Source organism: Thamnophis sirtalis, unplaced genomic scaffold (assembly GCF_051295495.1).
Source record: "Thamnophis sirtalis isolate CommonGarterSnake01/CBP01778 unplaced genomic scaffold, rThaSir2_p1.2 scaffold_1, whole genome shotgun sequence".
NCBI lineage: Eukaryota > Metazoa > Chordata > Lepidosauria > Squamata > Natricidae > Thamnophis > Thamnophis sirtalis.
The window spans coordinates 107,410,412-107,437,648 of record NW_028261381.1 but is presented as its reverse complement, the minus strand read 5'-3'; the positions used below and the strand labels follow the sequence as shown (position 1 = coordinate 107,437,648).

The 27,237-nt window shown below is 33.8% G+C and overlaps 1 protein-coding gene across 14 annotated transcripts in view; it reads right to left on the bottom strand.

Moving 5' to 3' along the window:
- GPHN (gephyrin) overlaps nt 1-27,237 on the bottom strand; it is a 234,873-nt gene that overhangs the window by 54,638 nt on the left and 152,998 nt on the right. For 8 of the 14 annotated variants that reach the window (XM_087720983.1, XM_087721001.1, XM_087721025.1 and 5 more), the window contains 2 exons: nt 24,327-24,461; nt 7,282-7,338 (listed from right to left, as the gene is read on the bottom strand). In XM_087720983.1, coding sequence (XP_087577109.1) covers nt 7,282-7,338; nt 24,327-24,461 — 192 coding nt within the window. The remainder of the gene's footprint in view (nt 1-7,281; nt 7,339-24,326; nt 24,462-27,237) is intronic. The other 6 variants (XM_087721009.1, XM_087721017.1, XM_087721077.1 and 3 more) reach the window with 1 other exon arrangement.

The following is a 27,237-nucleotide window of genomic DNA, read 5'->3' as shown; positions in this document are numbered from 1 at the left end:
TGGAGGTAAAAATGATGGACACAAGGAAGCACAAATGTTTTACTAGGCAGAGAAAAGATAGCTACATGACTGAGAGACAGAAAAATTCCACCTATCTCTGGAAAACCTCCGTTTTTATTATTATTAGAAAGGAGTTAAGGCCAGATGGAGCATAATGCTCATATTTGTTTTATTTATTTGTCAATTTCAGGTATTTCCCATCTCACCCTTATTTTCATGTTAAACTGATACTATAGCTGGTAATATGTGTGTGTGTATGTGTGTGTGTGTGTGTTTATGTGTGCGTATTTTGAGTTACTTTAGGCTCCAATCTTGAATACAGAAAAAACCTTGCAATTTAAAAGGCTTTGTTGTTTCATTTTTTCTAAGACTTGAATGAAAGGGAAGAATTCACAGTGGAATGCAATTCTGTTAGATTGTTATCAGGCGAGACTAAGAAAATGAAACTTCTTGCCACATATTTAGGCTAAAAACCTCAAAGAGATTTCTTGTATTGAATTCTGTCAAATCCTATAAACCCAAATATGTTTCCAAATATGGAAAGGGAAGAATCATGACGACTAAAATTTACAAACATTATTCTGTGTATGATTTCACTAGGCAATATAGGAGTATTATTTTGTGAAGTCTGACAAAGTTTGAAGCCAGACTTTGTGAAGTTTGCACAAAATTGGTGTGACATATAAAACTATATACCAATTTCTGTACCTTTAATAAAATGTTGAGTAATTATATGTTATTTATTTGATCTATAAAAATGTTAGGTGACTAATATGTGATGACATACTTGAATTGAAAAGGAAACATTTTAAGAGATAAGGCCAAATGTAAAACTCACTACTAGAATAGAAAGGAGACATGCTCACAGTAATGCCTATCTATTTGGAAGGTATGCATTTACAAGATAGTGCTGGGATGCTATGGCATTGTTGGATATCTTTCATGCTTGTGGATATCTCAATGTAGTCAGCAATGGATCAATGTTTGATTACAGTGTGGAGTGGGAGTGGCTGCAAGATCCTTCTGTAAAGTTTATTTGAATCCTCAGTGGGATGAGAAATATAGGCTTTAAGTTGTGGGGGGGATATATTTCTATTCTGATAAGAAGGATAAGAGTGTTTTCTTTTTTTTTAAAGCTAAGTAGCTGCAACTAACTTACAGCTTGGATATGCTTAGCAATCTGACTACTTTTCTATTCGTACATCTGAGCAAAATTCTATAGGAAAATTATTAAATAATGAAAGAGAAGAAAGGTAGTGATAACCAACTCCAGAGATGATTCTGATGAACTCATTCCTCTCCTGTCCACCCCACTCCACAAGATTATTACAACAATCCTATGGGAAGGATCCCTGAAGACAGAAAAGAAAAGGTAATGTCACTGATCAAGATATCTGCTCAGATAAACTCTTCCCATAACTCCAATAAGGAGTTTTCTTCTATATTCTATATTTTTTTAAAAAACATTTACTCTATTTATAATTTTTATATTGAATGTTAGCTGTTTTGAGAGCTAAGAGTATCATTATCCTGGAAATTGGAAGATAATATCAATCTACTGAAACTTCTGGGAATTTTGCTTAACCCCTCAAATTATTATTCCCTCACTCCTCTGTCTGTGAGGTATAAAGCTGCAGTGAATCTCTATAGGGAATAGCTGAGAGAATTAATTTTGAGAACTGGATAGAGACTTACCAACAGGCAAACAACAAAAATTTTCTAAATTCCATTAAAGTAAGGAAATTTATAACACTAAAGTTGACATTTTAGAATCCAGGTCAAACAACCTGGATAACAACCTGAATGAAGTGAAGATGGCTCATATACAGTTATCATTCCGGAATACAGTGTTGTTTATAAAAGTTATCTCAGTAGGCAAAGCATTCATTCATTCGTTCATTCATTTATTCATTTTACACCATAGTTCTGTTATGAACCTTGGAAGCAAACATAATAATAATAAAAAAATCTTGGTTAAGGATTAAAAGAAAAAAGAAAAAAAAGGAAAGAATAGATGGTAAACTAAAAAAAATCTCCAGTGAATGAGGTATATCTCACTTCCATTATCATTTCAGTCAACAAGATAGTAAATTGAGATGATGCCTTCTCAATTTATAAGTGCTCTTGGAAGGGCTTGGATTTAAACTACTCTCTAAAGATCATCAGCACATCTAATTTTATCTGGGAGGCTGTTCCAAATGATAAGTGCTGGAAACCTAAGGTAGTGTCTCCTAGTTCATCTCCTCTCATTTTCCAAGAAGGGCATTTTTAGCTATATTCTTAATTGTTGGCAGGCAACCTTCTAGTTAAGGAATGCTATTCCAGAATACCTAACTGCCAAATCATATAGAAATCTGGAGTTATCTTAGCTTTATGCCTTAGGCAGAAAAAGGAGGCCTCAGTTATATACCTCTTAGATTACTGCAGAAGTGAGGAATCTTTTCAGGCAATTCATAAGTGTTTAAATTTAGTGTAATTTTGCAATCATGAAGAATTCCATTTTTTTAGAGGTATTTTTATTTATTTTGTGGGGCTACAGGCTCTACTAAAGATACAAAATATGTCCTGGATCCAGATTGTCACTCCAGGACCATTGTGATGCTCTCTTTGATTACTTTTTCTTGAAATAATCTCCAAATGTAACCAAATAGATAGGTTTCCGTCACAAGTTTATTCACAATATTCGCAGACCTCTTACTGCCTGGTGATGATGATGTGCTTTAAAGTTGGTATTAACTCTTAGCCACTACATAATCTTTTTCAGGATCTAAATGCCTATACATTGCATAAAATTGTGAAGGATTTATAGCTCTATAAGTATTTTATTTATTCATTCATCAAATTTATATGGCCATGCATTTCACAAACACGGGATTTTGGCCAGCATATTGCTGAACTACAATTCCTAGCTTCCTTGACCACTGGTCGTAACTGTAGTTTTGTTTCCAAATTACCTTAATTGTAGGGAGATGGTTTGCCACCATGTTTTTTCAAAAATTTAATTATAATTTTAAATCTCAAATCTCTGATCAAAATGTGGAATAATTTAATATCATTATTTTTATAATTGTTGCTATATACTCCTACCACATATAAGATTTTGGAGAAGTTCTAACATCAAAATAACATATGCCAAAAATCAGGATCAGTACTAAAATTTTCTGTTTCTGTTTATCAATACTATAAATATTAGAAAAATAATTTGAAAATTATATTTCACAGAAGAAATTTCTGACAGAGACTTTTATGATCGCATAGAGTTAGTTCAATGTTAACAAATTAACAAATAAAATGATCTAACTGTCAGCCTCTGCTTTGCTACTGCTTCGGCTGCCATTGAAACGGGGAGGGGGGCATGGTATTTGGGAGGGGACTACTAATTGTGCTGGAGGAAGATTCTGGAGTTTCTGCTGCCTGTCTTACTGCGCATGTGGAGGAGGTTTTCCGCCAAGGCCAACGGCACTGACATTCCATCTTGGTGATGCCTTTCGAAGTTATCTCGCACCTGACACTTGGGAGAATTATGATTGGACTGTGACTGGGATGCCAAGGGGTGGGGAATGGGTTATTCTATATATCATTTGCTTTAGCGCCTAAATAATCAGTTTTCGCTTTGCTACGCTTCTGTTCATTTATAATTAGTAAAAGTACACTTGATTTTTATCAATGGAGTCTTGTGGTTTTCTTTCCTGATTATCCAATGAAGGAGTGCTGACACTAACACTCACATATTTTCATTATGTTGCTATTCTAGACACAAATCTGTGATGTGATCAATAAATACACAATGAATAAATTGAATGAATGAATAAGATGGGCATTTTTGTAAATAGGAGGCGTATAATTAGAGGAAATATGGTCCTGATTAGACTAGTTCTGTCCCAGTTTATTTCATCTATGCAGTTAAAATTTTAACTTGAAAGATTTGGGCCACAATGGTTATTACATAAGAGGTATGTGTTTCCTCCAGCCAGTGTTATTTTTCCAATTGATTGACCAATGGTAAACATAATAGACTCAAACTGCTTTTCCATTGAATAGGAAAAACCTATATAAAGGCTGGGGGGCAATAAAGAGAAATAAAATAATATAGTAGACATACTGTGTAGTAATCAGGCATGACATACTTATTAAATTGTAAAGCTCTAGATGTGAAACAGAAATATGACAAAAGTGCATATGATTTAAGTTTACTTCTGAGATGTTATATGTTGTCTAGTATTCACATAATCTACTTTCTGTCTTAGTCCCAATCAATTATTCTCCAGATATCCTATAACTTATAACTTCAGGGGACATGACTACTGCCACTCCCGGTTAGAGATTGGTTTTGGTGCAACGAAGCTGAAGGAAAGCAGATTCAAAAAAGCTGGGCTAGCTTATTTATTTTTGAATTAGGAAATGATTGCACACCACAGTTGAATTTGGAGACAAAAAGTGATTTTTTTAAATAGCAGTGAGCCCAGAAAGTAACTAACGGTCAATTATTTAGGGAAAAAATAAAAATTTTATGGTATAAAACCTGAATTAGAAAAGGAAACAGAAAAGGGGAAAGAAAAAGTGGAAGAATGATGGGATAAGAAAACAAACCAATCACATTTGGTATTACCAGCCAGCAAAAGTTTATTAAAAATAATTCACCGAGTGAAATCGTACATTTACTCGGAGAGAGCATCCTTTGATATTCCCATCTAGGTGATCTCTGAGCTCCTCCAGCTTTCGATGGAGCTATATGTAAACATCAGAAAATGAATTGAAAAAGCCACCTATTGCCTTTTCATTTTCTTTCTTTCCATTTTTTTTAAAAAAGTGATGATACAGTGCAACACATTTGCCATAGCCTTTGTAATACATGTAGCATAATACAAAAAGACTAGCCTTTTGTTAAGATAAAAATCATTTGGTTAAAATAGCAACTATTTTTTAAAGTGTAGACGTTAATTAGCAAATACATATAGTTATAGCTACTGGTACACTTCTCAATAATCATATATTGATTCCTAACCATCAGAGTGCTAAACATTTTCAGAACATTTTTAAAAGAGTCCTCATACAATTTCTATAATAATAAGATTTCTGAGTAATTATCTTTATTTCATCCTTGTGTTTTGGGTCTATGCCAATAATTCAAAAATAAAAATATGAACTTTAAAATACTTCATTCATATTTTAGCAAAAATGTATAAATGTCTAAAAATGCAATTTGGAGACTGAGTTCTCAATGGTTGTTTAATGTGGATTTATTTATAATGGCTAACCTATTAAATACACTGTTTGGCATTGTTTATTTATTTATATAAAGCATCAATTAATGTACACAATGTATACCTCAATTGCATTATAGTTTTAATTCTTTGAAAGAAGAATCCCTAGAGAAAGACATAGAGGAATGTAATATTATCATTAGTATAAGTATAATAGCATTTTTATATTCATTTTCATTAGATTATTTTTTGGAATTGAATATGGGAAACAAATGCATAATTACAACTTTGTCTTCCCCCTCTTTATGCTCAGTGCAATGACACTTTTACAGAGAGCAACTCTATTGAGCAGTATTAAGAGAAATAGTAAGATGGCTTCTTTTGGAATAAAGGTGATACACACACACCACACACACAAAAGAAAATAATTTTCAAGACAGAAAGCTGAGATGGCAAGAAAGTGCAAAAAACAACAGAAAGAACTTAGTGCTCCATGTGGTGCAAAACACAGTTGAAGTAATAAAGTGAAACGCTTCAAAGTTTATAAATAATAATTACCTATTTATACTGCTGAATATTGTCAGGATAACTATGCTGTGAGCTTTCAGCATTTTTATAATCCAAGATATTAAACATTTTTCCACTACATTCACTGATTTGTTAGCCAGCTCTATAAGAATGTATAAGTTAACATATCTTAATATGATATACCACACAATACAATACAATAGCAGAGTTGGAAGGGACCTTGGAGGTCTTCTAGTCCAACCCCCTGCCTAGGCAGAAAACCCTATGCCGTTTCAGACAAATCACTATCCAACATCTTCTTAAAGACTTCCAGTGTTGGGGTTTTCACAATTTCTGGAGGCATTTCTGATTAATTGTTCTAACTGTCAGGAAATTTCTCCTCAGTTCTAAGTTGCTTCTCTCCTTGATTAGTTTCCACCCATTGCTTCTTGTTCTACCCTCAGGTGCCTTGGAGAATAGTTTGACTCCCTCTTCTTTGTGGCAACCCCTGAGATATTGGAACACTGCTATCATGTCTCCCCATGTCCTTCTTTTCATTACACTAGACATACCCAGTTCCTGCAACCGTTCTTCATATGTTTTAGTCTCCAGTCCCCTAATCATCTTTGTTGCTCTTCTCTGCACTCTTTCTAGAGTCTCCACATCTTTTCTACATCGTGGTGACCAAAACTGAATGCAGTATTCCAAGTGTGGCCTTACCAAGGCATTATAAAGTGGCATTAACACTTCACTTGATCTTGATTCTATCTCTCTGTTTATGCAGCCTAAAACTGTGTTGGCTTTTTTGGCAGCTGCTGCACACTGCTGCTGGCTCATATTCAAATGGTTGTCCACTAGGACTCCAAGATCCCTCTCAAGATGGAGATTAGTTTAGTAATGTCTAATATTTAATTTAAAAGGGAATTCATTCAAAGAAATATCACAAAATCTTTATTTTTCATTTAAATGAATATACAAACATGTGTCCGAGTTTGTCTAATTTATTAATACATAAGTACTCTTGAAGTATAAAACCTAAGAACACTAATAAAAAACAACAATTTAGTTGACTTTCGAACTGAAGAAAAAGTCTTCTGTCTATTTAGATACACTTGAAAGTGCATCCATTTAAACTATCTTTTTCCACTTAAAAGGAATCAGACTAACTCCTTCACTGCAATTATATAAATTTAAGAAGGTGGTAGATTATGCCTCAGAATCCTTCTCTACCTAGAATGAACAGAATTTGCTACTTTGCCATCTGAAGTGTTCATGATTCTAATCCAAAAATAGGTTAAGGAAGCTAATTTCTTTTGCAGAGGTACAGTATGATTCAGAAATAATAGTTTGGCAACTTTCCTTTAGCTAACTGAGTTATGATAGCTCTTGTATAGCACAGAAACAAATAAAAAGTGATCCCATAGTGATTAAAAAAAAGTGAACTAAAAATAAGTGGAATGGTGAGAAATATCGAAGCTCCACCCTCTTCCTTCCCTCCCCACTCCCTGTAAAAAAAAATGTGTAGGCTATAGAAGAAAACTTGCAAAATAAAATTTAGAAACATATTTACTTTGAGGGATCCAACTCTACTAGCAACTCCTTTGCTTTCATCCGGGCGTCTAATTTGCTACAATGAGGGAAGATGGATAAAAGAGACAGAAGAATAAAGAAAAAGTAAACTTAAAAAAATTTCCACACAATCAGTTAGCAGTGCATGCAAGACATTACTTTGACTTTCTGACAAACTTCTAGGGAACAAGGACACAGACTCTTATTTCTGGATCACATGATGACTCGTTTGCTGAGTTCTTTCTTTTTTCTAACGATACAGGTACTGAAATTGTACACACTGTACTTACTAATTATTGTTTTAATAACACATAGAATGCCGCAAGAGTCTGGATTTGATTCATGAAGCATTGACAGAAATGTAGCTGAAATGTATGAAATTGTGCCATATGCTATATAATTTAAGCACAGACCCGAGAAACCTGCTATTGTAGATTGAACACTTAGCCCTGCTAAATATGTGATAATTGGCAGAATAAGATACAGCTGCCCCATGTTAAAAAAAAGAAAATATCAGCCACTTAATTCCCAGTTAAATAATTTTGCTGCCCACTAGAAAATTTTAATGCCATACCAAATGCCAAGACACATCTTTTTTTTTTTACTACTAGCCTCATTGTATCCTACACTGTGCAAAACAATTAAGAAATGTTTATCAAGAGGTTGGATTTCTAACAAGAAAGTTGAAAACTAAATAGAAAAATATGCATACATACATCTATACATGCATACATACATACATACATACACACACAACAGCATAGAATTTTTATTGCATTTGTTTTGATAAAATTTTGGAAACAACCCTCCCGCTGCAAAGTCTAAAGTCTAACATTTTGTATGGTATATCACAACTTGACGAAGTTAAGTCTACATAAACATGGTGAAACATTCCCACTGGAATGGGATAGTTAACAAATAAGGTAGCATAATACCAAAGCCATAAGTTGATCTTGAATTCTAGAATTTCTGAGAATATTTTGACAAAATTACAACCAAAAATAGCAATAGCAATAGCAGTTAGACTTATATACCGCTTCATAGGGCTTTCAGCCCTCTCTAAGCGGTTTACAGAGTCAGCATATTGCCCCCAACAACAATCTGGGTCCTCATTTTACCCACCTCGGAAGGATGGAAGGCTGAGTCAACCCTGAGCCGGTGAGATTTGAACAGCCGAACTGCAGAACTGCAGTCAGCTGAAGTAGCCTGCAGTGCTGCATTTAACCACTGCGCCACCTCGGCTCTGAAATTCATATGAAATTCATATTTCATAAGAGGATAAAAAGAAAGCTGAACCAGTTTTGCTCACTAATAATAAATAGGGAGATAGGGACTCCAATCATTCAGCTAAAAAACTTATGTAGGATTTTTTCTGATTTAGTATTTCTGTGCCTTAATTCCTCATTTATAAAACTGAAGTATTTAATCATGTATATCTTGATTACATACTAATAGACTATGGATATATGCAAGTAATAAGATGAAAAAGAAATTCAGAAGTGAAAAGCTTCATTGTTTTATTTCAATACTACTTTCTTAATTTCTCTTGTTCAAGGATAATTATATTAAAGACTATAGAAAGGGTATAATTCAATATTTATTTACAAAGAACTATACACTACAATTATACATGTACACAGTGGGACCCATATTGAAAGAATATCAGTTTTTAAATTAAAAAAATCCACTTGTGATTAAGAGATAAAAATATATAGGTATTTGCACTGAAGCCTCAAAATATGAAAAGGCTGAAGATTGTATTCCAAAAGTAAATTGATCCATTAATGTACTATTTTCCATTACTAATTTGGATGTATGTCAAGTTAAAAGAAATAACACACCACCGTTTTGATAACACCAAGTTACAGGGCCTCAGATCTTGCAAATGAATGAAAGGCACATGGCGTCTGCCATCTAAAATAGAAAATAAAGAGGACCATGACAACTTTTTTCATCGGGTTAAGCCAGAAATATATTTAAAGGCATAATTAAGGTGTTACATATACTGTATTTAGATAGATGGAATCAGAGATATTAAGATTTGCCACCGTGTATGCCTTTGTACTTTCGTAAAATATGATTTGGAAAGCAGAGGATGAATTTCCCTAAATTAGGGATAGAAAATGTATTCATAATTTTCTACAGTTGTACACTTCAAATTTTACTCACTACAAATGTACATGAAAACATGAAACTCAGTGAAGGCATAGGGACAAGACAGATAAAGGAAAAATAATGTAAGAATTACTTATCTTTAAGATAAAATTTTATGTACATCTACTTCTGCATACCATAGCACTCCTTCATTTTGTATCCGGTTAACTGGTTAGTCTCGTTTATTAGAGTTGTAAACCATTGATTACCATTGTTTTGCTAGCTATGATCATTTGCTGCTAATTTATTCCAGATGCCACCCAAAAGACCGAAAACAATAGAAAAAGTTCAACCACTCTTTTCCTTCTCTGTTGCATCATCAGTGATGAAAATGGCAGTAAAAACATCATCTTTCTTTCCAAGGCAATGGATGAGGGTCTAAGAATGATTAATGCCCCGATTGCTTCTTTTCAAATGTCAGTCAATACTAAAATGTATGCAGTTCAGAACAGGAAATCTCAAGTAGAAAAACACGGGATTCTGACACATTCATAACATTGGAAAAAGCTAATGAGGTCTTGTAGACTTAGAATCTTATTCTTGCCATTTTAATTTGTTCATTCATAGATTAGTAGAATGAACTTAACATGGTTGTCTGATCTGTTAGAGAAAATCTATAACAGGGAATATTAACTCGGTTAGAAGATTATCAACTGAATTTTGAAAGAGCAAAACATATTCTTTCCTCTCCCGTACTGTTGACAGGGCTTGGGAGTTTCTCAAAACTAGAGAGAAAAGCAAAATTAAACATGATTAATCTTGAATGACTCTTCTAGATGATCAAAAATACATGTATAAAATAGGATGTTTTCTTATGAAGAAAAGGAACCTATAATCTTAGGGTTTTTTTTGTCTGAGATAAATAAAAATCTAATATAGATAGTTCTAGCTTACTGACCACTTATTCACCACCATTTGAGATTACAACTGTGCTGAAAAATAAGACTTACAGGTCTTCAAAGTTGATGCCATTGCAGCATCCCCATGGTCACATGATTGTGATTTGGGTGCTTGGCAACTGGCACACATTTACGATAGTTGCAGCATCCCAGTGTCATGTGATTGCCATTGCAAATTTTCACAGGCAATGGAGAAGCTAGGAAGAAGTTGCAAGTTGCAGTCATGTGATCTTGCATTATTGACCCAGGTGATTCGCTTAATGACTACAGCCAGAAATGATGTAATAAAGTGGCATGGTCACATTTCACTTAAGGAACATAATGCTTAGTGACAAAGTTGCCAATCGCAATTGCAGTGAATGAGTACTACCTGTATGAGATTAGATACAAGATATTTAAGATTCTATTGACAGTCTGGGATGACTATATTTTCTACTGTCCATCAACTGTTGACATCTCTTGAATGCTTATATTATTACAGTATATCATTTTCAACAGAGTGATAGCAACTCTTAGTCCTTATTAATAGTGTGCTTTTGCTTACTTTGCAATTGAGTTTTTTAGAATATAGGATAGTCCCATTTTTTAAATGACATTTTTATACTGGTAGTGCTTTTTTTTTGTAAGATTATAAATACACATTTTTATTATAAATATAATATGACAAATCTTTTCTTTTTATTTATCAATGAATGTTTTATATTAATCTATATAGCTGAATGGTCAGAGAAATAAACAGATTTCTTTTTACCGAATGTATGACATTCAGATTGGTTATGTGCCATCAAGCTGTTATCAATTCTTAGCAATCACTGAGATAAATTTTGTCCTTGACAATCTATCTATAACCTAGTCATGATCCTTAGTGATGTCGCAACACAAGCTTTCTAACCTTCTTTCATCTTGCTCCAAGAAGCACTAACCACAATTATATCTAATACATTTCCAGTAGACTAATATAAAAGCATGTCTATTTATTTATTTCCCACTTTATCTGGTATATATCATTTAAAATGGATTCTCTTGCCATAATTCTATGAGACCTTTGTAACAGTTTTTACTAATCTAGAAAAAGATCTGGTGTTCCATTAGAATTACACTTACTGCCTTGATATATTTATGCTAAAATTTGGCACCATATTTAAAAACTCTGTTGAGTTTGCACTTCCCATTATTGTCCATCCAGTTAAGTCACATTTTACATGGACATATCAAAGACCTGATAATATTAGATTTTTAAATAATATAATAGTGTTATTTAAGTTTCAAGCTGTTATTATTTCCTTGGATGAGAAAGCTTTATTTTAATATAAGTTTTTTGTTTTTTATTCTTATACATCTCATTTTGTGAATGGTTTGATTCCTGGGTTTCATACATTTCAATACATCTAGTCATAACAATATTATTTTTAATAATTACAATTCATTTTAATTTTTATTCTACTAACACATAGTTTCTACTGTCATCTTTTATTCCTAAACCTTCTCATAATTCTACCATACTTCATAGCCTCTTAATTTCAATTTTTGCTATTTCCCCCCTCATTTTTCTACCTCTATTTTAGCCCTCTTCCCCCCCACCTTCCCTTGTCATTCTAGTAATCAAAGACGTGATATTTCCTTTTCTTTTAGTTCATTTATTCCATCTACTTTTAGATCTGTATTTTGACTATGGCCTCTAATTTTCAATCCCCTCATCCTTTCCCCCCATTGTTTTATTCTATAATTGCTTATTATAACCTCTTTTTCTCTCCCAGCTATCTTCCTGTTTCTCCCATTGCCTTTTCACATCTTCTAAAATATTTTTCTCCTACTCTAATCCTCTTTTCACCATCAATTTTACTAATATCTTTTTGTTGTTATCTTCTTGTTGTTTCCCAATTCTGCTATCTCCTCCATTCTTTTAGGTACTTCCATTCTTTCTTCATTGTCCTGAGGAGTTGTTATTCTTTCTATTATTTTTTCCAGTTTTCGATCTATACGAACCATAGAGCCGGATATTTCCATCACCTCCTTACGCTGTTCTTTTGTGCAATCCTTAATGTCTTGGTATGACAGCTCCATATCATTATCTCCACTGATTTCCATTTTAGTCAATCCAATTTTAAAAGAAAAATCCAGGGGGTTATCCATGTCTTTTCCAATCCCTTTTATTTGCTCAACAGTATTGTAATTTTAGAGTTTAAAGTCAATTTGAGGTAAATCCTTATAATCCAACAAAGATAAAAATTCCCAAGGTTGCACAGTCCTCCTCTTAGCAGCAGATGGTGCTCATGTTTAGCTTCATATTGCCTCTCTGCGTAATGCTAATAATCCATTTTTAATTATTTTAGATTGAAAATTCAATATGTGGATGAGTAATTGGTAATAAAATGTAATAGTAATAAAATAAAAACAAATTTCAGATCAGATTCCAGTATTTCTTTTTAATAAAAATACCTTTTCAATGTCACCTCTTCACTTCGAGAGTTCAATTTTTAGACTTAGTTTTCTTTGACAAGTTTCTCTTCTTACATATTATGCCTTTTTTTAAAAAATGCACTTATTCTGCTGTTAGCAAATACTTCAATTATGCTTCCCCTTTGTATTTCTTGGAGATACTTTCAAGAGAAATTATTCTTTTGCCCAGTTCACAAGCCACTTACTTTCTCTTCTTCTGCTTCGTCTTGGGTATTCTGGTCATCTTTAGCTTCATGGCAGCCATGTTTGCTGCTGCTGCTCCTCATTGTCTGCTGAGGGTGCTTTCCAAGTCAGGGAGGGGAGATGCGGCACCCCTCTACCTGTTAGGCAGTCCCCCTTTGCTTCGCCTCCCCTCTGGAGTGGCTATGGTCCAAATTCGAACCCTCTGACAGGGAGAGTTTGGAGCTGGCTGCTGAGCTCGCACACCAGGCTTCCGATATCACTGGAAGTCCAATTGGAAGTTGGAGGAGAAAGCTTTTGAAGGTCCACTGGGAGTTTGAGGGTAAATTATGGATGATTCCTCTGCAAGCTGCTACCTCTTTCTATACTTTGAGTAGTAAAACATAAATGAAGCTTAGTATTTGTATTCTCTCTCTGCAAGACAACAGATTGGATGAGCCAAAAAAAAAAGAAGCTAAGTATTGGGGAATGGCTGATGGAGCAAAATATGAAGAAAAGATAACTGCAAAATAAGGCTGATAGGGAAATAGGAAAATATTATAACATCTATTAATGATAGTACATTCTTTAGGAAACTTAAACTGGATATCATCTATCTGCTTTCTTTCTGATTAAAGAACAGTTTGGCTGCAGAATCTAAGAGTTTGGGAAAAGGTCAGCAGTGACGGGATTTGATTAATTATGGATTTTTCCAAAATACATGTTTTATAGTGTTAAAGCATCAGGATAGAAACTGGCATCCTCTTGAGTTCTACTAGTCCCTGGGAACAAAGTCAGCTAGGTGGCCTTGGGCCAGTCACTTTTTCCAACCCTAAAATGGAGGCAATGGCAAATTATTTGTGAAAAGTCTTGCCAAGAAAACTGCAGGCTCTTCCACCTATAAATTATTTAATTTTATGGTGTCTAATTTCATAGATGTTGAATGTTACGCTATGTTCCAAAAGCTGCAGTGGCTGAAAGTTTGTTTCTGGGTGCAATTCAAGGTATTGGTTATCACATTTAAATACCATAGCAGGCTATCTAAGGAACTATCTCCCTCATGCCAGCAGAAGGAGCATACTGCAGACACTGTTGGTCAAAGTGAGAAAAGCTAAGGCTCACAATGAAGAAAGGCTTGCCACAAAAGTAAAAAAATAACAAAAAAAGCTTCTTCCAACATGTTAAAAACAAGAAAAAAAGTCAAGGAAACAATTGGTCCATTGCTGGGAGAAAGTGGCAAGAAAATGACAAGCAACAGGGAGAAAGCAAAACTATTTTACTCATTTTTTTGCATCTGTCTTTACACAAAGGGGAAAAACAGTCCAACCTACCAAAAACAGCATCACAAAAATCAGATTAGAAACACAAGTTGAAATAGGGAAGAAAATGGTAAGTGAGCGCCTGTCTACCCTAGACAAGTTCAAATCACCAGGACCAGATGGATTACACATCAGGGTTCTGGAGGAACTGGCAGACGAGATCTCAGAAACACTGAACTATATCTTTTAGAGATCCTGGAGCACCGGGGAACTGCCAGAGGACTGGAAAAAAGCTGATGTGGTTCCCATCTTCAAAAAAGGGGGGGGAAATAGATCTAGGAAACTATAGACCTATCAGCCTGACCTCAATACCAGGGAAGATTCTGGAAAAGATAATTAAGCAACGAATTAGCAAACACCTGGAAGTAAACAAAATAATAGCCAAAAGCCAACATGGGTTTGTCAAAAACAGAATATGCCAGACTAATCTTATTGCATTCTTTGACAAAGTGACAAAATTAGTGGACCAGAGGAATGCTGTCGATATAATTTATTTGGACTTCAGCAAGGCATTTGATAAAATAGGCCATAACCTACTACTAGATAAAGTAGAAAAATGTGGGTTAGACAGCATCACCACCAGATGGATTTGTAACTGGCTGATCAACCACACTCAATGTGTAGTCCTCAATGGAACTATATCTACATGGAGGGAAGTATGCAGTGGAGTACCCCAAGGCTCTATTTTAGGCCCAGTACTCTTCAACATGTTCATCATTGACTTGGATGAGGGGATAAATGGGGAACTCACCAAATTTGCAGATGACACCAAGATAGCAGAAATAGCCAACATTCCAGAAGGCTTAAGATACAGAAAGATCTTGACACACTTGAAACATTGGGCACTATCTAACAAAATGAAATTTAATGGTGAAAAAAGTAAGGTTCTACATTTAGGGAAGAAAAACAAAATGCACAGGTACAGTGTAGGTGGTACCTTGCTCAATAGTAGTAACTGTGAGAGGGATCTTGGAGCCCTAGTGGACAACCATTTAAATATGAGCCAGCAGTGTGCAGCAGGTGCCAAAAAAGCCAACAAAATTCTAGGCTGCATAAACAGAGGGATAGAATCAAGATCACGTGAAGTGTTAATACCACTTTATAATGCCTTGGTAAGCCACACTTGGAATACTGCATTCAGTTTTGGTCGCCACAATATAAAAACGATGTTGAGACTCCAGAAGGAGTGCAGAGAAGAGCAACAAAGATGGTTAGGGGACTGGAGGCTAAAACATATGAGGAACAGTTGCAGGAAATGGGTATGTCTAGTTTAATGAAAAGAAGGAGTAGGGGAGACATGATAGCAGTGTTCCAATATCTCAGGGGTTACCACAAAGAAGAGGGAGTCAAACTAGTCTCCAAAGCACCTGAGGGTAGAACAAGAAGCAATGGGTGGAAACTAATCAAGGAGAGAAGCAACTTAGAACTGAGGAGAAATTTCCTGACAGTTAGAACAATTAATCAGTGGATCAGCTTGCTTCCAGAAATTTTGAATGCCCCAACACTGGAAGTCTTTAAGAAGATGTTGGATAGCCATTTGTATGAAATGGTGTAGGGTTCCTGCCTAGGCTGGGGGTTAGACTAGAAGACCTCCAAGGTCCCTTCCAACTCTGCTATTGTATTGTATTGTAGAATTTCGGTTGATTGGATCCAGGAGAAGAATATTTTCTACTGTGGCTCCTGCCCTTTGGAACATCCTGCTCCTTTGAACAAGAGTGTTCATTATGAAAGCTTCACAACATACAAAACCAAGATTTTAAAACTGCAAGAAATAATTTTAATTATTGAGATGAATGCAATATATCTGTTCTATTCATCTTGGAAGATAACAACAAATTATTCAAGTCAGCTTCCGTAAGGACAGCAACAAATATTAATACAGAATTTGATACACTAAGTCCAAAATTTAGTATTTCTCAAATAAACTATTCTGCATATAGTAAGTTTGTTTTCATTATTATCTCACTAAATATTATAATATCATTATAATTTCAGAACAATAAAAACACTGATAGTTTTTGTTATTATAGAAATGGCTAGTACATATAGTATTAAGTATGTAAAAGTAAAAGGTTGAGGCCATAATGTTGCTATCTTATTCTACTGCACTAAAAGGTGGTGCACTACCCCACCTTTTTTTTTACCCTATACTTCTTTTCTTTCCTTTTCTTCCCTTTTCCTTTCATTTCTCTGGTATTTTATATCTTGATAAACTTAATATAATTATTAAAAGGTAAAAAAAATCTTAACAGCTTTGCTTTTCATAAATAACTAATAACATCTGGAGAAATTTTATTTAATTATGATTGAAGCAAATACAAATTAAGATAAACTATAAGGGAATATATATTATTATAATTCATACATATTCGTATTTTTGAATTAGTACAGAATTTTTAAAAACTTATAGTTAAAGGAAATTATGTAAGAAATTAGATAAAGCAGTATGTATGGAATATATGGCATGTAATTTCAGAAATCAATTAGAGATTATTGTCTCTTATTCCAGGTTAACATATTTTAATGTGACTTAAAAAGACTATTCAGAGAAATAATTATTAAAATATCAATACTCTTTTATACTTAAAAACACCTAATCATAAAATGAAACACTGTAATTGTGTGTACAAGACAATACTGTTTTGTAATCAATGTTATAAAAAATGATATTCTCTGCATACATAGAGAGATACAAAGAGTATTTTAAAATGATTTAAAAATAAATGTTTACATTTATCCCATGCTTAATTGTATTTAGATTCAATGAATACAATAAAAAGATTAAATTCAAAAATGCAACATTCAATATACTGAATTAATAATTGAACATTTGAAAATGATTTCACAATTCCAAAATGGAAAGATTTTATAACCTCTCCAAAGTCTTTTATGACAGAAATATTTTATGATTGTTATTGGTGAGAGTTTATCAAAAAGTAATGCTAGGATGGATTTTTAATTTTCCTTTTTTGTCAAAAATAAGCACATAATTATTTTAGCAATACCAAGTGAGTAAGCATCATATCTGTGTTTTGCCATCATAAGGAATAATTGTTTTGCTACCCCAGTGTATGTATATTGGATCAGTATTTGCAATAAATATATAAATATTTATTGAAATATATATTCTGTTAAGACTCAATAAATTTCTAAATGCAAATCTGAGCTGGGACTCTTAATTTTGCCATATTGAGCAATTTAACTGCCATAGAAGCAGTTGAATATAGTTGCCAAGTCAATCAATAGTTTCTGTTTTGCTGATGAACATTTTCAGGACTCTCCCATTCCCCATCTCTAAAAAATACATGAAAGTAGAACATTTCTTTTAAAGATACACAATAATATTCACACATTTCACACCCCGAGCTTTAATTTGTACTTTTCTTAAAACATACTAAATAGCCTATGAGCAGCATGAAGGCTCAAAAGGAAAGTCATAAGCTGGAAACAGTTAAAAAGGGAAACAACGTAACTGTAAAATAGGTGCAGGTGGCACAGAATTGAATAATTATTCTTCTACAGCTGGAATTAACCTGAAGGCAAGTAAGTTAGCATTGTTTTTTAGGATGTTTTAGGAGGTTTAGAGGCATTTTAAGAACATGGAAAAACAACAAAAATGATTAGAAAAGTATTCTTCTTCCACCAATAGCACAGAGTCAATGAAACTCTTCTGTGGTCTTTGGAAGATAAGAGGCCAAAGTAGAATATCTAATAATTTACAAAAATATGGATAGGTGTCAGATTCTGAAATCCAGAAAAAGGCCAAATTAGCACCACATATTATCTGGACCTTCTAGAAATATATAAAAGAACTTGGATACCACAACACTATCGTTCTATGCTAAATACAGTCCTGATTGTTCAGTTCAGCCTTTCTCCAGTCGATAATTCCAGCAGTGTTTACTGAATCACAGGTATGGCCTGTGTATTAATGGCTTTGATGGTGTTTCCACCATTCAATTTTGTCTTTAGTACTTTTCTTATTTTTCTTACTTTTTTACTTGGATATATTTCTTTAGTAATCACATTTTTAACCTACCCATGCTAGAAGTTATCCAACTATTAAACGCCCAAGATGACATGACCCTGGTACACTGCAGTTGTCATAAGTGTTTCATCTTGATAGCTCCTGATAATTTGACTATTTGGCATTTCAATTCCATTCCATTTCAGTTCCATTACTGTTCAATTTCATGACTGCTACTGTAGCACATTTCTCTAAGTCAAATTCCAGTGCTCTATCTATGCTAAAAATTCCTAAGATATTTGACAATGGATTTTGACTTCTGATTTTCCAGAAATCATTAGAGCATCCATCTAAAGCAAGTATGAGATTTTATTGATATACTTTGCCGTAGTACAGACAAGATCATTATTACTATGTTTGGTCACAGAATCAGATGTTTAGATTGGATTTTGCATTTTAATCCACATATCGAGTTCTTCTCAAAGATCTGGAATAGGCAAATGTTATTGTTTGATGGTGTTAGAAGTATCATCATAGGATGTAATCTGTTTCAAGTAAACCAGCTTTGCAATTGGCCAATTATGATTTTGTCAATGCCAAAAGTATTAAAGTGGTGCTCCAGATGTTTGGGAATTGCACGTATATTATTGGTATTAACTTTGCCTCTTTTTTTGCCACAGATGTTCTACTTCTATTTGCAGATTTTTGTATTTTGTAATTTTCTGTAGTTCTTCTCTCTTTTACTCTTCAGATTCTGCAACATCCACTATGCAGACTTTTTTGTCTTTCTTATTAACGATTAATTCTTGATGTTATGTGGAAGATACTTATTTGGTTAAATTCTAAAGTCCCAGAGCATTTAGATTCTTCATTTCACATTATTATTATTTATTATTTTCTATGGCTACATCTTTCATCCGTTTGTATATTTCAAAAGTTTTTTTCAACTAACTATTGGCACTTTTAATTAATTTTATGAATATTTGCCATACTTGACTTTACAACTGTATATTAGATTTTATTAAAAATAAACTTTTAATAAATCACTAGCAAGGTAAAAATAATTTTCCAAACAATGTAGATAGGATATGGAATTAGTAAAAGCAAAAAAGCATATATGTAAAGTATCAATTCTGACAAGTTTACTACATGAATCAACTGATCAAATATAAAGAGAAGAAAAAACAACGGGTTTTCAATTTGCTGAGCTCACATATCAGAATGCTCAATTTTTCATTTTATACCTAGTTAGAATAGCAACACTATAAAAAATTCAAACCTTTGGAAACTAAATACCCCTTTGGCTAGATTAATAAAATGTTTAACACTGAAGATAAAAGCTTAGTCATAATGACTTTTATTGCTGTAAACTATTTTTCCAGATGCACTAAATCTAAAATTTGTATAACAAAACCAAGAACATTCTTTTCCAATACAACTATTTTTGTACTCATTCAGCTTCTGTCACCTCCCCCCCCTTTTTTGATGTTTTTTTTGGAAGGAGACAAAGGAATGTCAATGAATGTGTAGGTTTTGTAGGATATTATGGCTTATGAGTCAGAATGGTTGGCAAATGTAGATGAAGGGATAAATTAATGGTACACATGGTATGTCAGATTTTATTAATTGCAGTTAATAATGTGATGTTTTTCTGTGATCTATTTTTGAACTGTGGCTTCAGACAGGTATGTACACAACACTTATTGGGAGAACACTTGGTTTCAGATCAAGCTGATAACCTGATATTAGAAGTGTTGGAAGCTGGACTCTGCATGAAATTTGTCTCTATTTATAATTTATTTTTTGTCTACTTTACTTTTGGGGAATTGTGTAAAATTTAGTGTCATAAAGGGAACAATGATGTCCTACAAATTCATTTGAAGGAATTGGAAATTTATCCTAATCTTATTTTTAACTTTCAGTGACAGGAGGGTTTTTTAATATATCTACTTGGAGTTTTAAATCATTTAATATTTTTATGAGTTACTAATGAATGGGAAAAAAGAAATATAATAAGTTAGAAAGAATTTCAAAAAATATTCAATACTTTAGCTCAATAATAATTAGCAAAAATAAATATTAGTATTGTTAGTGGCTAGTTAAGCAAATTAAATGTATTTTATTTAGCCCAATCTAAATTGTTTCAATGACTTGACCAATGACACATGTGGCATTCCCTGATAATAGTAAGGACACAACACTGCTCATATTGGGCAAATTTGAGCTAGTATGTCAGAAATGCAACCAAATTTTAGTCTAACAATGCACAAAACATTTCACAAAAAGCTAGGACCTTGTGATTAATTAGGAAGATACATGCAGTGAACTGAGACTTGTGAAAGCCTCAGTTCACCACAGCTGTAAATGGCATTCACGAGCTGATTTTGAAATGACTATGGTGTGTGAAAGATTATGATTTGGGATATAAGAGTATGTGATAAAGAACACGAATTAATGAAATGAAATAAAATGAAGGCAGGGTGTAAATCCAAGATAATGCTGAAGAAGGTAACATATATGAATGAAAGTTTGAACTTTCAAATAAAGTTAATATGTAGGCAAAAGTGAAAATACAAATTTAATTGGAAAATAAAAGGTCAAAAAGCATGAAGTCAAACAGAAATTCTTATGTTAGTGATAGTTCCATATTATGTTCCAGAAAGAATAAGAATTGAATTTTTTGGGGAAAAACTGTATGGAAAAAAGAATTATTCTAATAGATTACAAAGGTGATAGTGAGAATGAGATGACAGAGTACAGAAGAAGTGATTGAGCCCTTCAGAGCCAGAAGAATGAATGAGAATGATGACTGGCACGAATTTGCTTAGAAAAAAGGACAGCTTTAAATACACGGCTTAAGCATAAAATGAATATAGAAGTGTGACTGGTTTGACTATGATGAAAGGCAGAGAGGTGAAAGATAACAGGCTGACAAGAGGTTCTGAATGTGGGGCAGACCCTTTTTGGGGTAATGACAAGTGTGGATGTGAGGAAAAAAATGAACAAGGAAGGAAAGAAAAAGAGGTGAAAAAAACTAGAGCGAGAATAGAACTGGAGAAAAAAAAGTCCTAAATGAAAAGTATTGCAAAATATATTAATGTAAGCTTCCAACAGAATGAAAACAAAGTGGCCATAAGAAAGATGATATGGAAACTGATTTGGAAAAGAACAAAAAGAAATATGGTATAAAGTGCCACACAAGTGTTTGAGGTTATGCTAATTGGAAGTATGAAGGCTTGTAGGAAGATCAACTGAAAAAGGCTATTATGAGAAAAATGTCATTTAAATGAATTATTGCTGTAAAAAAGGTGAAAGGAGAATTACTGTATAATGCATACGGGGTGTGTGTGTGCCATTAATGTTGCTCTATGCAAAGAGATAGGAAACAAAACTGTTTAGCAAAATTTTGCGTGAAAGTGTATGAGTAAGAATCATTATTAAAATTTGGAAGTGCATCACAACTTTATGCCAGGGATACCCAAATCAAATTTTTACTCTTCAGTAGGTCATTGAGAAATATGTGACCATCAGAAAGGTTATAGTACATTTATCATTTTAAAGAAGGCATATGATAAAGTGAATTGAAAACATTTTCACATTCTGAAACAGAGATATAATATGTTTATTGGATTAACTCAGTATAAGGTGCATGAGTAGTGAATGAGATTGGGACATTGAAAGGATTTTTCAAAAATTTAACCTATCAATCTAGGGCAAGAGCATTTAAAGCCCACAAAGATCAAACTATCAGAAAAATCAGGAACAGGGAAACTCTGTCAAGTGGGTTTTTAAATGAGGAGGGAGAAAGGCACATTTTGCTTCCTCTCTTTGCTCTTTATTCACATTGGAACACTTTCTCCAGGGCTTGCACAAAACCACCTAAAAAAAGAATCCCCAATACATAATCTGGGTTGGAGGACAAGCAATTTTACAGCAAGCTAAACTATTTAAAAGTTTGTAATTGACATTCAATCTAATTTAAAATATATTTGACTATGTCATGGGAAATCATATTCCAATAAATTATGTATAAAAGTATGGTTGCAAAGAATTCAATCATTACATTTTAGCCCATTTATATAATTTAATAATTTGTATTCCTTGAAGAAAAAATAGTATAGATTTTTTCATATTAGGTTGCAGAGCATAGATATCCATTTTATTTGAGTGTACATGCCCTGTACAATATCCAATTTCAAAATAACTACTATTTCAAATTCAAAAATAAATGTGCAACATCTACTTTTATAAAAAAGAGAAATTAAGGCACAGACCTCAAAAACTGAGTCTACAATTTTTATTTATTTTATTCATCCAAACTTAGTACATTTCCAGACATAGATAAATCCTCATTTTAATGGATTTTTTGTTTAGAGGACTTCAGATACAAAATTTCCCTCTAGAAAATCACTTGGAAAAAAAGTCAAAAGCCATTGTACTTGAAGTTGTCCAGACAAATAATATTGATTAGGTTATTTGCATCTATTTATGTCATCTATATAATATGGTAACAATGCGAATTGATGAACTGAACCAGATGAAGTTGATGAAAATTTATGGATTCAACAAATATTTGATTCTGAATAACCATTAAACTGAGGGTTTATTATACCATTATCTTGTAATTGGTCTTAATTAATTTTGAAAAGAAAAAAGGATAATCTCAAAACTAACAAGAAAAACAATACAAAGCTCTAAAGGATCAATTAAAAGTTTTAACACATTTCTATATCAAGCCTACTTTTGCTATTCAGGAATATATGTATTATCCAACATATGAAATGCATCATAACAAATGCCAGAACATTGAAAAAATATAAATTAATAGCTTGACATACCTTAATACGGCTTGCAGAAATAAATAAATAATAATCACCAGAGATTTGTAATTTCAAAGAACCATGAACCAGGAAACATTTCATTAGATTTATTCTGTTTTTTGTTAAATATGCTAGTATTAAAATGCCAGAAATAAAGCCTTTTCATATAAAAGAGCAAACAGAAGAGAATTCATGTTCCAAGAGAAGCTATATATTTCACTAGATTTGCCATTTGTCCAAATTTGCTGTGGATATACTGTATTATGCCAAGTGCATTGGATCACCTGCAAAAGTCCTGAACAATCCATGTGAAATAATATCTAAAGCACAAACGTGTCATTTCATAGGCTGGCATTAAAACTTCCCATATAATTTAGAGTTTCCAAAGAGGAGGCAGCAAGTATCCAAGTTGGGGCAAAACTGTTGTCTTGAAAATGCTTGAAATACAGGTAGTCTTCGACTAATGGCCATTCATTTAATGATGTTTTGGCGTTATAACAATGCTGAAAAATGTGACTTATGATCTGTCCTCAAAGTTACAACCATCGTATCACCCCTGGGTTCATGTGATCACTATTTGGGCACTTGGCAACAGGCACACATTTATGGCAGTTGTAGTGTCCTTATGGTCACATGATCATTGTTTGGGATCTTCCAGCCAGCTTTTGACAAGGAAAATCAATGGGAAAAGCTTAATGACTCTGTAACTCACTTAACAACTGTGGTAAAATGGTTGTAAAACTGAGTCAGGTCATGAGATAACTTGCTTAATGACCATATTGCTTAGTGACCCAAATTCCAGTCCTAATTGTGGTGTTGGTTGATGACTACCTGTACATTAATAGGACAGTGAGGCAGAAAATGCCAGATCTTGGGTATAAATGTGTTTACAAAAATAAATTATTTCCTTAGTTCTCTTTTTCAAGAGCAATTTTATGGATTAATAGAGCCCTGCAAGAAATTCACAGCCTTATGGTTCATACTGCAATAAGAAAAGAAAGCACTTTAAAATATATCTTTAAAAATAGGTATGAAAATTGGCAAGCTTAAAGGAAATAAACACCAGTAAATATATAAACTTTTACACACACACACACACACACACACACACACACACACACACACGTGTATATACAATATAGCACTATCTTCACCTTTTTGATGATTCTCAACAATATAAAATCTTCCATGCGAACTACCTTTCAGCAGCAGAAAACATTTATCAAGACAGTTCCCACTTCTGAATGCAGGCAAGCTGCTGTACTTACTTTTGGTGTGGGACAGGAAGCAGTAGAGAGACGAGAAGTAGCTTGGGCACGAGGGGATTCTGAAGGGGTAGTGCTAAGTGAGGCTGTGTCTCGTGGGAGCACCTGAACACCACGAGATATGATGGAATCTGGAATCTAAACATGAAAATAAATTGAAATTAAATCTATTTGAAATGATGTACATAATTCAGAAAATAAAATGCTTCCAGACCTCAATATAGCTTAAAACCATTTTAGAGCTGAAATTAGTTCTCCCCTCCCTCTCTTTTTTCTTCAGAAAAGAAGTCAGAAACTTTCTTTTCAGTTAGCATTTTAGAATTAATCCGTTTAACTAGTTATAATGTGGAATACATTACCTAATAGGTGGGAAAATATACACTGAAGTAATAAATAATTAAAATCTGTTGTCCTCTGTTCTTTCTCAAAACACATCTTTCTTTAATTAACTTAGCAATCTACCAGGAGGCCTAAAAATCAGGTAGAAAACCTCATGATTGATTGGGTAACTTGATTGGCAATTTTAGCCAAGATTGATTTTAATTGATAGAAAAGGAAAATCAGCTTTGTCTAAGAAGCAATAACTTCCAACTCCGCTTTATGTAAAAGCAACAGCAACTTTTTAGTTGTTTGGAATGGTAGCATTAAAAGAGAGAGAGGGAGAGAGAGAGAGAGAGCTCTTAGACCGTTTCATAAATTTCTAAACATCTTAGCCTTAGAGCAGTGATGGGCAACCTTTTTGGCGTGGTGTGTCAAAAATCGGCAAAAAATCGAGCATAACTCGCGTTGTGTGTCACTTCGACAAAAACATACTTTTGCGCAATTTATAGTTTAAACTACAAAAATGTATAATTGCAATATATAATTGTATTTAATAAACCAAAAACAAATTATTTAACATACCTGCTTAGTAACTTCTTTCATCCTCACTTTTTTCCAAGAGCTGGGAATGATTAGTTTCAAAATGTCTATTTATATTCCACGTTCTGCTTACTACCGTTTCAGTACATAGAACGCAAAATGATCTGCCATTTTTTTCTATAATGCCATACATCTCGCTCCATGTCTCTTGAAAGGGTCGGCCACTGCCACTACCACTCCCTTTACTTAACCTTTGTTTTTTATTTTTTGGGTGCTCCATCAGTGGGCCAGTGACAGCAGATAGAATTATAGATAGCCAATTAGGGGTTAACCAGCCTAACAAGCTAACACAACCTCCCCCTCACTTATCTCAGTTATTGTGGGCAATTACAAGTCCATGGCACCCCAATAGTTGCTGCTAATGGCGCTCACAGTTCCCGTTGGCACTCCGCTGTTCCCTGCTGTGGTGCGGTCGTAACCGACAGTCCCAGGAGTAGACTCTCTGTGCCGGCCTGACTGGAGAGAGGCGCGCACTGTTCCCGCGCTCCTCTCCTGCGGGTCCTCCCTCGCCGCGCTGATGACGTGTGTGCGCACGGCACGCACGCCTTACCAGCAGCCCCTGCGCTCAGAAAGGGGCCGCGGCGATACAGTAAGTGAGTGTGGGCGGGGGAGATCACACGTCCCGCCCCCCCGTTCCTCCAGCACAGATTCTTTCATCCTCGGCGGCCGTGCAGGAGCCGAGGATGAATCGCATGAAATCCTGTGCGTGTCACCCCAAATGGCTACGCGTGTCAGCACTGACACGCGTGTCATAGGTTCGCCATCACTGCCTTAGAGGATTTTTATAGCAGAATATCCCACACATTTAAAAATGATAAATTAATCTGAAAACAGGATTGAAAATGTTTTTCTTAAAAAAACATGAAGGAAGATATTTTAACTAAATTTGCTGATATTTCCATTGATAATCACTATTACCTAAAAGTGTTTCTTTCTGGTTGCCAATTCCAGAGCTTTGGAGGGTAGAGATACATAGATACCCTTAGGCCTCAGGATGAAAATATCTAGCATTTTCTGAGCCTGGTTGCCAGGATACTGTACCCCTTGGTGACACCATGCAACTTATTAATAGTATCTGATCCCTTCTGAACCAATAGCACTTAAAGTATTTACTTTATCATTTACTGGGAATCTTAGTCATCTATGACTTTAAAAATCGTTTTATATTTGCATAAATTTATTAATGGTTACAACCAGCTGCCTAGAAAACAATAACAAACATGGAACATAAAATATTTAAAATAAACAAAAGGAAAATACATAGGACTGCAAACAATATAATTAAGCAGAAGATGTAATATTATCACCAAGTCAATTAAGAGATAAAGTGACAGTTCTGCTCTGTAATTAGTTCTATTTAGTTTATTAATGGTAATATGAGATACAGTCAAGAAATTTGCATATTTGACTCTTATCCTAATTTAATTAACATAGTTGAATCTATCTCCCTACATAATATATATATATATATATTATGAAAATATACAGAACACATTGTCACCTATAGTGGAAATTTTTACTCAAATTCCAGATTACTGAATTCTGCTTTGGTAATTAAAGTATGTTTTTAAGGGGTTCTTATTTTTTGTTTTACAAACGCTTTTAAACATTTCCCTCATAAGATGTTTTTTGTATCTATAAGCATCTTACTTACTTATTATATTTTATGGAAATATTTTTAGTTTGGTGCGTGTGTATATCTAAGTCTGTCTGTCTGTCTGTCTGTCTGTCTGTCTGTCTGTCTATCTCAGTCTCTTTCCATCCATCCAAATATTTTTTTAAAAAAATCTAGGTTTCTATTTTAAAATTGAAATTAAAATTTAAAATTGTATTAAATTATTTAGCTGGTTATACCATGAATGATATGTGGAGTCCTTGGTGCTCTCTGAGTTTAGCTGTTATACTTTCTCTATTTCTTTCATGAGTTCTTTGGATCTAGGTGCTTGTTTGGCAAAATAATTCTACTTAATGAATTTATTATCTTCCTTTTCCC